This window comes from Pyrus communis, chromosome 3 (genome assembly GCF_963583255.1).
Source record: "Pyrus communis chromosome 3, drPyrComm1.1, whole genome shotgun sequence".
NCBI lineage: Eukaryota > Viridiplantae > Streptophyta > Magnoliopsida > Rosales > Rosaceae > Pyrus > Pyrus communis.
Genome location: NC_084805.1, coordinates 23,899,065 through 23,915,518, shown reverse-complemented (window position 1 = coordinate 23,915,518; position 16,454 = coordinate 23,899,065). Strand labels below are relative to the sequence as shown.

The window sequence follows — 16,454 nt, the reverse complement described above, 5'->3', positions numbered from 1 at the left end:
TGTCCACGCGCTAAACTTGAAAATCCCCACACATGAGGGGCCATGTTGAGAGTATCAATCTCACGTCGGGAATATGAGGAACCTTACATGTGCTTAAAAATAATTAGTTTCTCTCCATATCGCCAATTGATTTTATTGTGGAACCTCAACTTTCTTCATCCAAATCTATCTTTCGCTGGACCATCTTCACAAGATTGTGAAAAACTTTTGTTCATTAATCTTATAGTAAAAGCTTAATTACTTCAATAGAAGTCTCTATCAAAGGCCTTTCTTTCGGAAAGAGATCCTCTCCGGATGTCTTTCACCAAGGTCACTGGATCAAGTGATCCGGACCTTTGAAATTTCATCCAACGGACCAACTGTTTTGATCCCTTAAGAGCTATAATAATTTTTTGTCGTTGGATGAAATTTTAAAGGTCCAGATCACTTGATCCGATGACCTTGATGGAAGAGATCCGGAGAGGATCTCTTTCTCTTTTTTACATTTGTATATTAGCCTTGCAAAGTGGCAAAACACTAGTGGTACTAGGATTATTGGTTTCTCTTTTTCTCTCTTTATTTTGGTGCAGGGTTACATCCCTTGGCATATAAAAATCAAATGCTACAAAACACAGTGGCTTATTTGATGATATGAAGTGATATGGTGATTCAGGTTCTCATCAAAACAAGTTCTTTAATTGTGGCATAGTATATATTTTATAGTTGCAGAGTTATTTTGTAACCCATAAAATATGAATGTAGAAAAAGAAGTAATTTCTGCACATCATTTTTCTTCTTATGCACAATTTTATTTATTTCTAACCTTTGAATTAAACAAATTGAAAAACAATCAAATGACATGAGTAAATACGAGGGTCATCCAAAAGAAAAAAAGAGTGCGTGAAAGTCATTTTTTCTATGATTGCATACCAGTGTGAAACTACAATGTTCGTATAATTCCAAATTTATCGGATGTCCGTCGTCCAAGCTACACAAACACAACAGCTTATATGATTTATATTATAAATGGTGACTCAAGAGTCTCAGGAAACAAGTTCTTCGAGATATATGGTTCTGCTAAAATTAATTAATATGCAATGATTGTAATTTCGTTGTTATTTCCACATCAGTAGTATATTTAGTTTTCATGACATAAACATGGATGGCTAATGTTTCAACCACCAATCAGAAAAGCATGTACAGAGTTCACTTATACTATTAATTTAACCATTAAACAACATTACAAGGTCCAACTTGAACATCAACAGCTAAAGCTTTGGGGCTTAATGTGTTTTTTTTTCTTTATGGAAAGCGATATTCTAAACTAGTCTAGTTTATAAAGATGGAGATTCGAACTGTGTGTCGAAGCACAAGCATAATGACCAAGCCAGCTCACACATATGCATTTATTGTTAATTTATAATTTATAACTTAATTTCTTTGTCCCAAATTACTTTTGGAGATGGGGTTTTCAAATTATGAGTTAAAAGTCCACATCATTTAGGTATACATTAATCAACATATCTATCTACTTCAGTTATGAATCGACAAATCAAGGTCTTTGTTCTAAACCACCACATGCTATGAATTGAAATGACATGTACAAAAAAAGCTTGCTAAATTAATTGTATAATAAAGAAAGATGAACATTTTACCCTCTATCAGTCAAGTGCAAACCTATGCTTAGCTGCTTTACCAGAGCAACTGCATACATATATGGAAACCGATAAGTTTTCAACTTAACACCAAATAATGAGTTGTTGAAGTACATGAAAACTAGCTAGTTAAGAAATACCAGAAAGTTCAAACAAACTCCTCCACATCCTATCCAGCAAAACTAAACTAAGATATCAGTCTTACACAGAAAATATAATTAATAGTTGGAAGATAGATGGATAGATATATATGTATATATATTAGCCTCCCTAAAGCATGCACCAATGCGCCTGAATTAATCATCTGAATCCTCTGAACTCGAATCAGAATCGGAAGCCTGGGAAGACCTGGAAGCCTCCTTGATCCCGAGTCCATCCACCTCTTCTTCCCATGGTGTGACCTGGAACCATCCTTTGATCCCTTTGATTTCCAAAAGTTCACCTTCATCATCAGATTCGTCGCCTGAAACCCTAAAGGCAGAGTCTCCATCATTTTCCACATAAAAAGGCCCCACAAGTTCTCCACTGCCATCATCCTGTGACAAACTGATACTTACACTACTCTAATTTACACTAGAACAAGTTGTTGGGGGATTCGAACAAATTGCAGACACGTATACGAAATGAAGATTATTTCTGTAATACCCTAAATTGGCACATTTACTAAGAAAAGAAACTAACAAAGAAAGAACTTGTGGAGTTTTATATGTATTCTACCTTTCTGCATATCCACCAAAAGTAGAACAGTTTGATCTTCTTGTGCACATGAAAAGGGCCAACAACCTCTATCTCTACCACTGCCACTTCTTCTCCTTCAACAGTGATTGGTTTCCCTCCCCTTCTCAGAACCCTCAAACCACCGTTCCCCATACACTTTGGGCACTGCACATGTACATAAAAACATACACACATTAATATATATGTGTGTGTGTGTGTTAGTTCATACATTGTGTCATGTGACTGATTGTCACACATGCATTTTGCTAAGCAATATCAGAGAAAGTCATATGTCAGAGACAAATAAAACTTAAGGACTAAACTTTCTAGTTAGAACTTACAGTTAAGGCTCTATGGTATTGAGCATCTTCCATCACACCTGCACACAAATACAATGGAAGATGACCAATTTCCAAAATCTCTCTGTTACATTTCTTGCAATCAACTTGGATGTGGTAACGGAGGGAAGGGATCTCCCAGCCAACTTCCGGCTCAAGCTTAGTGACTCCATCAAGACTCTCCACCGAAACATACAGAATGAGCCAGCGAGTCCTTGGCATCGTACCTAGTTCCTCGCAGTGCAAAATGTACCTTAACCAACACTTGTGACCCCTCTCTCTCTCTCTCTCTCACACACACACACACAAAATAAGTTCTTTTTTTTTGGTCGAACACAATGAGTTCTTCAAAGCACTTGCATATGGGGACTCATTTATTAGTGAAAGAGATCGAACAATTTTAAACAATTAAGCTAGCTTCCCCTAAACTGCACGGTAATAATGGAGAGGCTCCAAGGACTCGTTAATCCTTCTGTGTATGTAACATGTTATTTTGCCAAATTTGCACTGCCATTTCTTTTTCTCTTTCACCTTTTCTGGAGTTCTTTTCCTTGGACCATGTATCAAGAAATGGACTGCTGTTGACTTCTGAAAACGGTAAAAACCTGCTACACTGTCAGTGGCAAAGCTAGGAATTGTTGGGTGGAGGGGAGAAAATTTTCGAATCCTTACCTCCAATTAGTAAACCGTTTCTCAGTGAAGACATCACTTCCATCATTTCTCACTTTATCAAAATCACATTTGAAAAGTAGCAATAACGGCAAAATTCTACATCTTTTGCTATACTATACTTCAATCATTCAAAATTATCAAACTAACAGGTGATAAAACATCGATTGTCCTTCCCCATAACTTATAGTATCATTCCATTACCTAAATGTATAATGGAAAGAAAAAAAGTCACTTAATCCTAGAGTAGAGTCTCCCACGAGTAATAACTAATTAGACCAATAATTCAATTAATTAATATTAATAATTATATAAATTTATTAATAATTAACAATTAATTTAATCAAGAATAAAAAATTCAATTAATCAATTATCAACAGTTAAATTCATCAATAATCAACAATTCATTCATCAATAACCATACAATTCATATCAATTATTCTATATCAATTAAACAAAATTTTATATTAAACTATCGATTAAGGATAATTAAATTTAAAAAAAAAAAAAAAACATTAGATATTTACATTAAAAGTGGCTATGGAAGTTGGCTTGGAAGATGTTGGCTTCAAGGCTTCGAGGCTCCTTGGAATGGAAGGTGGAAGCCGCTGGCTAAGGCTTGAAGGCTTGAAGCTGGAATGGAAGGGGACACGGACGAATGGAAGGTGGTCCCCTTATCTTTTTAACTTTCAATGATCACACGGCGCCGTTTTTAGCTTCTTACTATTTGTTTAGTACGCCGAAACGATGTCGTTCTCCTTAAGGTTTCTTTTTCATAAACCCAGGTCCAAAAGAACAGACGCCCGCAGCGCAGCAGCAGGAAGGAAAAGGAATGGTTTGCAGGTTTTTCGACGATCTAAAGGGGGCAGCAAATTGCTGCTGGGCATCATTTCCGGCGAGAAGAGGGGCGACCGCCCCTCCTTTCACCTATGTAGCTTCGCCCCTGTACACTGTGTTCCTGGAAATGGTATAAAACCTTGCCACCCCATCCATGTCAACTTTTTTTTTTATTCTTCTTCTTGCTTTCTTCAATGAAAAAGGGTTAGGAGTGAAAACCCCGATAAAGTTCTTCAACTTCTTTCGGTTCTAGTATTCTCATATTTTCATTTCTAGGGTTTAGGTTCTGGGTTACGCAAGTTCTTTGGTGAGCACTTGGATTTGTAGTGCTTAATAAGAAATATTGATACATCTCAGAAGGCTAATTTCCCGAAATCTTTTGGATTACCATTTTTTTTTTTTTTTAATTTTCTAGTAGAACAAATTTCCCAGTGTGAAATTATAATTTTCTTATCACTTCAAACCATCCGATCGACGTTCTCAGAGACAAAATTAAAGTGTTCGTAAAAGATAATAGAATATTAATTACACTAACACTCACTGAGATTTTTCGTATTTCCACGAGACTCTCCTTTTTAAACTTGATAGAAGTTTAACAGATTAATCAAATGCCTAATAGATCACAAAAGGTAACCGTGTCGAACAGAACCCATGCATGCAAGTGAAACTGTAGCTAACAAAGAATTTCTTCCAGGGCTCTCTATAATTATGTGCGACCTTCGTAATCGTATGTTCTTTCAGATCATACACAAGAAGATTTTTCGCACCCTGATGCAACTGTAGTTCATGACCATCAACTCTCACATGACGAGTTTCATTCTTCCAGGATGGGTCATCCTTTAAAAACTCCAATGACCGTCTTTTTACTTGACCCCTTAAAAAACTCCAAGGGAATGACCATCTTTTTACTCCATTTGTGTGTCATGAAGTCTTCTAAAAGAAAAACATGAGGGCAGCTTCTACACTATCAGCTAGGGTGGCTCATTGTTACCTCTTACATATCCCTCTCAATTTTCCACCACCAGATCAAATGAATTGAAGAATATCAATGGACAAAAATTAAAAAATGTGTGTGCGACGTAAAAAAAAGGGTGTTAATAGCATTCCCCAATTAGCTAAATAGCGATTCCAACTAAAAACCCAAAACTTTTCTCTAGTCCAAGAACACTCCCTGTGGAAGAGTAGTAGTGCTGAAACATTCACTCCATATATCAAGAAACTGAACTTCCAAGCACAAATCTAGTCCATCACGAACAATTTCCACCACATGAGCATTCCCTTCAACCTTACAGTGACAAGGATCATCTTATTTCCATTTCACCTCAATTTGTGAACTTGTTTTTGGACAAACGATAATATCTACATAAAAGGAAGAGATAGACTTAACCTTACAATGAGCTAATAATAATTTGGTTCAAATTTTTTGACGAAAATTGAACCTAAGACCTCTCACTTACAAGTGAAGAGGAATACCACTAAACCGTAGTATTAAGTGGCGTTAACTGGTTATTTTTAAAAGGAAAAATAAATACAATTTGAAAACGATGACGTAAGTGCATATACATGCCAGTGCAAGATTCAACATCAAAAGGATTCAACACCAAAAGGATTCTAAATTTCCATGGCATCTAAAGAACTTGAACGAAAAGGACATGCCAAACAAATAAGATAATGAAGAAGACAATGTCTCCATTGAAGCCGCATTTACAAATATAGCCACAATGTGAGTTCCCTTATAGGCTACTACTAGACTTATCACTTATGAAGATACAAATGGTGTAGTCCACCATGCTCCCTCCTCTTTCAACCATCAAAAAGAGACCTTCGATCAATTCGGCTCTGAACAAACTAATCTCGCTACCTGAACGCAACATTTTACATTATGTCGTTCGGATTACAAGAGCTGCTTATATTCCCACTTCGGGGTGCTAATGCTATAAGGAACAAGGATATTCACTAAAGCGGTACAAATCAAAAGTAAAATCGAGCACAGGTAATGCCTAAACATCTCTCTAAAACATTGTATGCTCCACATATATGACCTATACTTTTTGCCCTTACCAAAATATTCTCAGGAGGAATATAGCAACTGATGAATGAAGTTCACTGCAGTTGCAATCTGGAATAAAGTGAACTGAGAATTTAAAGTCCTCGCTTTGAAGCAACCCCTCGCATGACAGTTACTCCAAGAAGAAATACAGTTTACTCATTCCTACTTCATACGGGTCCTTTACTGCTAAAGAGAGAGTTGCAGTTTTTTCTTCTCTTCGGTTCAGGCTCACCTAACTGCAATGAAACAGATATCTCTTCATCCAAGCTACTCTGCAATGGCAAAAGGTTTTTTGGTACCTGATTTCCCTCTTGCTTGTTTTGATTTCCTGGAGATCTGCTGGTGGCACTGGGAATGAATTGGTGTTCTATATTTGGAGCAGTTTCAACACAATTTTCTATGTGAAAGTCACCACGCATGAATGGTCGAATCAGTCCCTGACGGGACTCACCTTCAATTGGAATTTTCTGAAGATTGAAACCCAAAGGTCCATAGTCATCTTCTAGCTTATCTTTACATGAGGGCCGAACAGCTGGGGATGACTCCCCAACTGTGGAACCAATCCCCGCAGCTGAAGCATTTTGTTGCTCTTGGATAGCAGCTATGTTAACAACAAAGCAGAACAGGAGTCAGGAAAATATGCTGAACAAAGCCAAGAGTCAGCAAAAACATAGAACTCCATTCGTATTTTAGGAGTTTGCAGACGGTGTTAGACTAAGAACAGCAGAACCCAAAAAAAGGGGAAATGGAAAAACAACAATTGGCTGGTTTAGACGCACAAACCTTGAAACCCTTCCTTGGTTGTTATCAGGTCAAGTTCAAGGAGCTGAAGAAGCCGTCCAAGATCGACTCCACTTGTCCAATTTTCAGGTGGTTGGCCAATTTTTAGTTTCAAGCGACCACGGTTAGCTGTCCCACCCCAAATGATCCCAACCGGTCGTGGCTTCTCCCCATTCTGACCGGTCAATAAAATGAGGCTTCCACTATCGCCTTCAAGATCAAAACTCTGCTGATTCTCTCCGACAACAAGAAAATCAGTAAAGAAACATATCCCTTTTTCATCATTGTATTCTAGGGCATACGCCATGATGGTCCCAGTCGTCAAGCCTGAACTTCTCCCAACTTTCATCACTTGCCTTCCGATAAGACTGTTGATTGGAGACTGCAAGTCTATGGTGTAGACATCACCAATCTCACCTATGCCTCTTACAGTTGTAATTACATTGTTCAAGTTGAAATCTTCGGCAAAAGGAATGAAGGCACCATCAGCTCGCACAAATGTTTCTGCAGGGGCACCAAATCGTAATAGGCACAGGCTGGAGTCAGAACACGATGAGAACCCAATAGCAAAAGTGATAAGTTGCAGAAAATTGAGAAACTACAAATTATCTTGCTCCAGAGTGCTACTCAAATAAATTAGTGGCAGATCAAACTCAACCTTATAACAAGAAATTCAACTGTATGTTTGTGCCTTAAATCCTTCAAACCAAGTTGTGCCTTCCAAATACTGAATGGTTGAACGCTTTTGTTTCTTAGACCGTGTAGACAGAATTTAAAGTATTATGATGTAAACATATTGGGCTAGGACAAGGCGCAAGGTACATAAACTTACAAATCAATCAATCCCCACTTGTGGATACACAAACTGGTTTCCTCAACTAAGCGACGATAGCCCCTAGTGTCCTTATCTAATTTTCCCCTATGTTCTAGACACACCTTCAAGCTCATAAATAACAGCTGCTGACTATTTGCAACGGAAGATGCACATAAACTTCACTTATGGGATAAGGCTTGGTTGTTGTTACCTGGGTTTGTTCCAGCAAATATACCGTACCAAAGATCATCTGTGATAAAAGATGTTGCCCTCTCCACAGCGCCAAGATACACCCCAGGTCCAAGGCTTGGTGGCAATGGATGAAACATTTTCTGGTTTGGATAGTCCAAATCAACTGCCACATGCCGATTTGTGAGAAAACCAACCTGTCGATTTCCCGTTCGGCTTTTAACAATAGCACCCAGAGTTCCAGACGTCTTCTGGCTAGCAACCTAAAGAAGAAAAAAGCAATTAGGTAAACTTAAATAGTTGAGACACAATGAGCTCAATGTATATACAGATCTCTGATCAATAAATAAATTTGACAACTAGGGTATGGGAAGTTTTGTAAGTTCATGACTATTCCTGAAAGCTTAAACGGTTGGAAATCTTGGGGTGCAGGCCAATATTCTAATACTCTCCCTCATGTTGGGCTTCCCCCTAGCACTAGTGGAACCAACACATAAAACTCAACATAGAGAGGTTGCAGTGGCAGGGATATGAACTCAAGATCACCCGCTTTAATACTCTGATAAGTTTCTTCAGTTTACCACCATTCACAATACTTTCAGTTCCTTGAATTAGAAATAAAGCGAACCACAAATCCTGTAATTTTGAGAGTAATGAGCAAATTACTGGCCAAACAAGACCCAACCAAATCTTATGTACTGATTATGTTTTAGATCACATCCAGCATATACCAATGCATGATTTTAGCTTGTATTGTTACTACCATCCAGCCATAAAGAAACTCATACGATAAGTGTTTAAGGATATGAACCAAACCAATTACATGACATGCATCATCCCTGGAAACCATTTACTTGAACTCAAGCAAGCCAAGTGAAGCAACGGTAACTCTATTATATATTGCAAACTACCTCACCAATTCATTATGTCATCCTTGAATAGTATTTTAATGGAGCTGTAAAGGCCTAAATAGCACTCAGGTATTTTTCCAGTTTTGATAGAAGTAATAATCTTCTTAGACCAGCCACTCATAAGATTATTACCTTATCAACTAGCTAACTTGTGTAACCCTCTCTTCAGGTCAATTCCACCTTGGATACTCAGTCTATGAGCACAGCTATTGTTGCCCTCCAAAAGGAAGTTTTACGCATTATTCAAAAAAAAAAAAAAAAAAAAAATCTTTATATCACATTAAAATTAAGAAAAGTACGAAATATTAACATATATATTTGTATGAATACCTGGGAACCAGAACCAATCCATGGATCGCTTCCCCTCAAGCCATCTGCGAGCTCTGTGTACAGCTGTTCTTTAGGAGTTGAAACTGGGGAACCATAATAGGAAAATTCGACAACATCCACATCACACCATACACCTCCTGGCCCCTGCACCATTTTTTAAATATAGAAACCAAACAAAACAAGAACCTAGTCAAGGATCAAAACAACGAATTAGCACTTAAAAAAAATCAATACCCTGACAAGCTTATCTTTCTGACCCGCATCGTTTCAATCAATAGAAAAATACACAAGCATATCATTCAGACCAGTATCATGATTGATGTGAAATAAGGAAATTAACTTAACTGTGATTAAACAAATATAATGCAGCTAACCTCAAAGTAAAATGTCATTGACAACATAATCTAATCTGAAAACCAAAACATAGAAAAAGGACACCAAAATTCCACCTCAAGGGCAGCGGGTAGACACTGCACATGACTGAGCCATTCCCTGTGAGCTTTACGGGCAACAAAGACAAGAATGGCCGGAATGTCTGTTAAGACACCCCTTCGAATCCGAAACCCAATTGCTGTGCCAAGACTAAAAAGCCGCAATATCTTGCTATGGAATGCCCTGATGGTCATCAGCTCAAGTAAGGTTGTAGCCTGCTGCCCTGATGGCAACCTGCCCAAAGTTTCTGGAAGATCTTCCTTCTGAAGATTTCCAAAATAGTTTGCTCTATCTTCTGCTGCATCACTTAATCGACCCAATGTAGGCCATGAGAAGTAGGCAGCATTGCTCTCGGAGTGCTGACCACTAGATGCAAAAGGCTGGAGGGCCGATGGACTAACTGAAGGTAGATTAGGATGATGACCGCAGTAATTCCTTTCCAAGTCTAAAGCAGACTCCCCAGACTGTGTTGATCCAGAGTAATGATGAAATCTTAAATCTAATCTGGTCCTGTCCATGTTCCCGCTCTCCTACATCACATAAAGACATCTCTCAGGAGATCCATATTTATGGTTCACAAGCACAAAGTCTATAAAGATAACCTGCCTTTAATGATGCTTAGATTCAAAAGAAAAGAAGCACTCAATCACAAAAGAATTTTGATCCCTTCGTCAACAGAGACCCCCGGAAAAAAAAGCACACAAGAAGGGGAGAAAGAAATAAAGAAAAGATAAGAGACTACTATGAGATAGCTCGATAAAACAAAGAAAATTATTAGCATGCCAACTAACTATGCGAGTTCATAAAGACTGATGAAATCAATCTAATCTGAAAAGAAATCCAAGAAGTAAATGTTGAAACAAGGGGACAATGGCAGAAGCTCTTTTGATACAGAGTACACATTTAAGCTGTCATTTATCTAAACTGACAATTTTACATACGTTTAATCATCTCAAGCATAACACTACATACAAAAATTCGTCCAGAAAACTAAAAAATTACAGACATTAAACGCATATCAGCAACTCTCTCTGTTTCAAACGGGCTCACAAACTCTTCAAAATGCATCTGAGGAAATTAATCCCATGATAAAGATTGGAACTTTAAGAAAATTAATAAATGCATATACATGACAAGAAAAACACCCCTTTCTTATGCAGAAATAACAAGCAAAATTAAAGCAAAAGAGGGATAAACGGCGGGATGGCTTGCTACAAGCAGAAGAAAAATACATATACATACATACATATATATATATATATATCCTATATATATATATATATAGAGAGAGAGAGAGAGAGAGCAAAACCCACATACCATTTCATGAAAAAGGTTGAAATAAACTGAGAAAATGGGACCTAGATTGTTCATATTGTTCATAATGAGAAGAAGAGACTGAACCCAGATAGAATTTATCAAAACCAAAAACAACAGCAAATTTAAAATCCATACTTAGAAAGAGAGAGAGCTCACTGAACAACAATGGTGGAGCTGTGGAGGGCCTCAAAGCAAAGCCCCTTGAAGACTTTCATGCCCTAGTGAAAAATTCCCCCCACACCCATCATCTAAAACATCTAGATTGTGTGCCACAATAACTCCATCAAACAATCTAATTACCATCCAGCAAAAAGGATCAAATTGTATTTCTGCAGAGAGAGAAAAAGTGACAGAGTGAGAAAAAAGAGCAGCTATATTTAGAAAGAGGAGCTTTAAAGCTTAGGAGAATGAGAAGGTTTATACTTTCCATACTTTGGTTTGGACTTTGTAGAGAGAGAGAGAGAGAGAGAGAGAGAGAGAGGAGATATCTAGTATCTGGTATTTGTTTTATAAATAATACAAAGAACCAATTTGTTGAGTATTTGTTTATGGCACACTTTTATCTTTATTTTCTTTCTTTTTCCTTTCTCCTTTTCGCACCTCATCACATTTTCTTGGTGGGGGTGTTTTAATGGAGGAGAGATGGGCAGAGAAAGGGAAATTCATTTTCTTGGATCCCATTGATATTTAATTTGGTAGTGGGGAATAAGGCCCCATCCATATTTGCTCCCCAAAAGTAGCACATTCTTCACCCTAATAATTCAATTCAATTCAATTCTCATCTAGGGTTTGGGGGAAGAGTGATCAATTTTTCATTTTTCCATGTTCTTTGCATTCTCTTTAGCAATTGTAATTCACATTAAGCTCCTTTTGTTTGCTTAATTCATTAGGGTTTCAATGTGTTTAATTTTTTTAAGCTATGGCTAATTAAGGGTTGATAGATAATTAGTCAAAGAATAGGGAATGATTACATGTGGGGGCATGTGGGAGAGAGAGTTCTTTGGTTTTATCTCAATAGTGAAATTTCTATAAACCCCCCTCCACTCCTTCAAATATTTTGTATTATGTAATGATCATCTCTGCAAAAATCAATTAAAACAAAGATCGTTTAGTCATCAAACTGTATATGTCACATCCCGACCCGGGACGAATCACTTCCCGGGCCCGCTCCACCATCGTAGCACAATATTGTCCGCTTTGGGCTTACCATTCCCTCACGGTTTTATTTTTGGGAACTCACGAGCAACTTCCCAGTGGGTCATCCATCATGGGATTGCTCTAGCCTCCTTCTCGCTTAACTTCAGAGTTCCTACAGAACCCGAAGCCAATGAGCTCGCAAAAGGCCTCGTGCTAGGTAGGGATGAGAATATACATATAAGGATCACTCCCCTGAGCGATGTGGGATATCACAATTCACCCCCCTTAGAGGCCCGACACCCTCGTCGGCACACTCGTGACCAGGGTTAGGCTCTGATACCAAATTGTCATATCCCGGCCCGGGACGGATCACTTCCCTGGCCCGCTCCACCACCATAGCACGATATTGTCCGCTTTGGGCTTACCAATCCCTCACGGTTTTATTTTTAGGAACTCCTGAGCAACTTCCCAATGGGTCACCCATCATGGGATTGCTCTAGCCTCCTTCTCGCTTAACTTCGGAGTTCCTACAGTACCCGAAGCCAATGAGCTCTCAAAAGGCCTCGTGCTAGGTAGGGATGAGAATATACATATAAGGATCACTCCCCTGAGCGATGTGGGATGTTACAAGGCCCGATGCGGATCACTTCCCGGGCCCGCTCCACCACCGTAGCACGATATTGTCCGTTTTGGGCTTACCATTCTCTCATGGTTTTATTTTTGGGAACTCACGAGCAACTTCCCAGTGGGTCACCCATCATGGAATTGCTCTAGCCTCCTTCTCGCTTAACTTCGGAGTTCCTACAGAACCCGAAGCCAATGAGCTCCCAAAAGGCCTCGTGCTAGGTAGGGATGAGAATGTACATATAAGGATCACTCCCCTGGGCGATGTGGGATGTCACAATCCACCCCCCTTAGGGGCCCGACGTCCTCGTCGGCACACTCGTGACCAGGGTTAGGCTCTGATACCAATTTGTCACATCCCAACCCCGGCGGGACCACTTCCCGAGCCCGACTCCACCGTATCACGATATTGTCCGCTTTGGGCCCCCAGCACACCCTCACGGTTTTGTTTTTGGGAACTCACGAGGAACTTCCCAGTGGGTCACCCATCATGGGATTGCTCTAGCCTCTTTCTCGCTTAACTTCGGAGTTCCTACAGAACCTGAAGCCAATGAGCTCCCAAAAGGCCTCATGCTAGGTAGGGATAAGAATATACATATAAGGATCACTCCCCTGGGCGATGTGGGATGTCACAATATAAAAGTAGATGGACGGATTCGGTAAAAGCATGATGAATTGTCTTTCTATTTGCTACAACTAATTGATTAAACGTTCTTAGTTTTAATTTATTTTCTGATATGGATAATTTTTTAAGGGTAATTTATAATGTGAACGGTTCCAATCATAAACATAGAGTTCTGTGAATAGGTCATGAAGTATTTTGAAGAGAAACTATTTCTTGACCTTAAAAGAGCTAAGTTGTTTCTCACTGTCTTTCTAGAAGACTAGAACCCTAATTATCTCTCTCTCCCTACATCCACTCAGAAATGCCTTTACTGCATTATCTTCCAACTTTTCTCCTACACCACACCACATTATCTTCTGCACTCATCATCCAATTATGAATCATGATATAATGATAATATTAATCACTCTACTCTGACTAAATTATCAAACACAGATTGAGATTGCTCATGCTAAATAATACTACATCACACATAATTGAAAGTCATACATATATATAGGTATATATATGTGTGTGTGTGTGTGTATTATATGAGATATAGATAACAGAAAGCAAGCAAACAAGGCCAGCAATCACTTTTAGCCTGCAAAGTCTATTGCTTGGGACCCTTTGAAGTTGGAAGATTGCAACTTTGGATATGTAATCTTTTTTGTCATGTATATATTTGTATTCTACATTTGACAATGATTTAAAATTTGCAATTTACCCAGATACCTCAATCCTTCCCAAGCTTGAGAGAGAGAGAGAGAGAGAGAGAGAGAGAGAGAGAGAGAGAGAGGGATCAAAAGACTCCAATATGGAAGATTGCAACTTTGGATATGTAATCTTTTGTGTCTTGTATATATTTGTATTCTACATTTGACAATGATTTAAATTTGCAATTTACTCAGATACCTCAATCCTTCCGGAGAGAGAGAGAGAGAGAGAGAGAGAGAGAGAGAGAGAGAGATCAAAAGACTCCAATATGGTGTCATCATCCTCAGGAAAAAAAATTCTGCAATGCAATTATTTGATCACTGTCCATAAATATGGGCCCCACCACAATGATCTTGTTCTATTTTTAAAAAAGGAGTTTTGATTTTGTTAATTGTAGGAGCACTCCACCACGATGATCTTGTTCTTTTACACAATTTTTCTTCTCTCTCCCATTTATTGTCTTTTGTTTTGTTGCATAATATGCCAATCTTCTGGTTCAAAAGTGCAACCATTTGTCGAGAGATAATCAAAGCTGATAAATGCTTTTTTAAATTCTCGTAAATTAGAGCAGTTTAGAATATTATATTGTTACTTACAAAAGTAACATATTTTCCGTCTAAAGAAAAGGTTGGAGGTTCAAATTTGGTCTGTGAGACTTATGAGTGGATTGAAGAAGCATTATTCCCTACGAAACCCGTAAGAAAAAAGGTCCTCTCACAATTTGTAACCCCTTTCATTCTCATTAGTCTTGGGGGCCCTTACATGGGACATATTGTGAGAATACCTTCCTCATATCCGATATCCCGAAGAAAAAAGTTAAACAAACTTTTATTTTCTTGGTACAAAAATAGGTGAAAAGTACAAAATATCAAGAACGATACTGTAAATTTCACTAAAGTTGTATTGTAAATGTGAATAATAATAGTTTATAGAAAAATGCTACGAAAACTCTCTTAAAAGTGAAACTCTTTATGTTTTTTTGCACACTATGTTATAATATTGGCACATAACTTAATGTTAAACGGTGACGTGAGAGAGCCTCCTTAGTGTTGTTATAGTATATAATGGAGAAAAAAATTTGGTCAATGATGAGGTCAACCGCACAAAATCGTGGACTTTTTTGAATTTTGTCACACCCCATGAAAAAGTTTTCTTAATGCGGTGGCCCACCCAATATTCACCCTTTTGGTGAAGCTCTAAGTCCCACAAGGTTGAATTTTCTCTACCATCCTCCATTTTACATGCTAAATCTAAATTATCTCCATTTTTGCATATTATTTCTTGAAACATTCGCATTAAATTTTGTTTTTGGTAGTCCTTCTTACCCTATTAAGTGACGCGTGCCACCGCTCAGTACTATAATATAGTGGTATTCTGCTTCCTTTGTAAATGAGAGATTTTAGATTTAATTATCGTAAAAAAAGTTCAAATTATAACTAATCTACTCCTCCACTCTCTTAATGTAAATAATATCATTAATTTAAAAAATAACAAGTGTCATTTTTTATTATAAAAAAAAAAGTTTAATGTTTTTGGTTAAGAATTAATAATGAAAAATATAAGAAAATAACACGTATCGTTTAAGAAAAAATAAAAAAATCGAAATACAAAGTTTAGTGTAAAGGTTGCTAATAATTCTATTTGTAATTTGGGTTTTGTTTCCAGTTTGGCCCAAACACAACTTGGAAGAGATTAAAACAAACAGCCCACTGGGCCAAATTCTCCATTCGAATCGCTGACGTGGCACAATTTCCGTAAGCACAGCTCAAAACGCAGGAGGCAGAAGGGGAGAAGACGACCGAAAAACGAATTTAACGAACGATGTCAGAACCGCAGTTGCCGACAACGATGGCAAATTTGGGCGAGTGCAATCGGCTGCAGAGCGCGCTAACTGATTGCCACAAGCGGATCAGCCCGGGTCGGGGTCGGGGTCGGGAGGCGGCGTGCCGACACCTGAACCGCGGATTGGCGGAGTGCTTGGTGTCGGTGGCGTGCCCGGACGAGTGGGAAACGGTTCGAAGCCTGTGCGGGAGTAGCGGAACGGGGTTGAAGCGGAGTCAGTGCCAGGAGGCTCAGCTGTTGCTCTCGATCTGCCTCTCATCGCACCAACACCGCCTCAACTCAAATGCTGATCAATGAATAATGTTTAATTAATTATTCGTTTGTAATTAGAATGCTAATTAGAAAAAGAGAAAATATGTACTTTTGTTGGATTAAGCGGAAGATGTGAAGAATGAATAATGTTTAATTAGTTATTCGTTTGTAATTAGAATGCTAATTAGAAAAAGAGAAAATATGTAATTTCGTTGGATTAAGCGGAAGACGTTCTTCGCATCAAACTTTTGTAATGATTA

The 16,454-nt window shown here is 38.3% G+C and overlaps 1 protein-coding gene across 3 annotated transcripts; it reads right to left on the bottom strand.

Annotated features, from left to right (window-relative positions):
* Nucleotides 1-5,839: 5,839 nt before the first annotated feature.
* Nucleotides 5,840-11,604, bottom strand: LOC137729708 (protein NARROW LEAF 1-like). Of its 3 annotated transcripts, XM_068468716.1 has the most exons (7): nucleotides 11,451-11,604; nucleotides 11,175-11,347; nucleotides 9,719-10,231; nucleotides 9,270-9,413; nucleotides 8,051-8,291; nucleotides 7,029-7,529; nucleotides 5,840-6,846 (listed from the first exon to the last, which is right to left on the bottom strand). In XM_068468716.1, exons 3-7 carry the CDS (start codon nucleotides 10,217-10,219, stop codon nucleotides 6,413-6,415), a joined length of 1,821 nt encoding a protein of 606 aa, XP_068324817.1. In that variant the 5' UTR covers nucleotides 10,220-10,231; nucleotides 11,175-11,347; nucleotides 11,451-11,604; the 3' UTR covers nucleotides 5,840-6,412. The 3 variants fall into 3 exon arrangements, with proteins under 3 accessions (XP_068324817.1, XP_068324818.1, XP_068324816.1); XM_068468717.1 differs by lacking the exon at nucleotides 11,451-11,604 and having other exon boundaries at nucleotides 11,154-11,426; XM_068468715.1 differs by lacking the exon at nucleotides 11,451-11,604 and having other exon boundaries at nucleotides 11,175-11,426.
* Nucleotides 11,605-16,454: the final 4,850 nt, after the last annotated feature.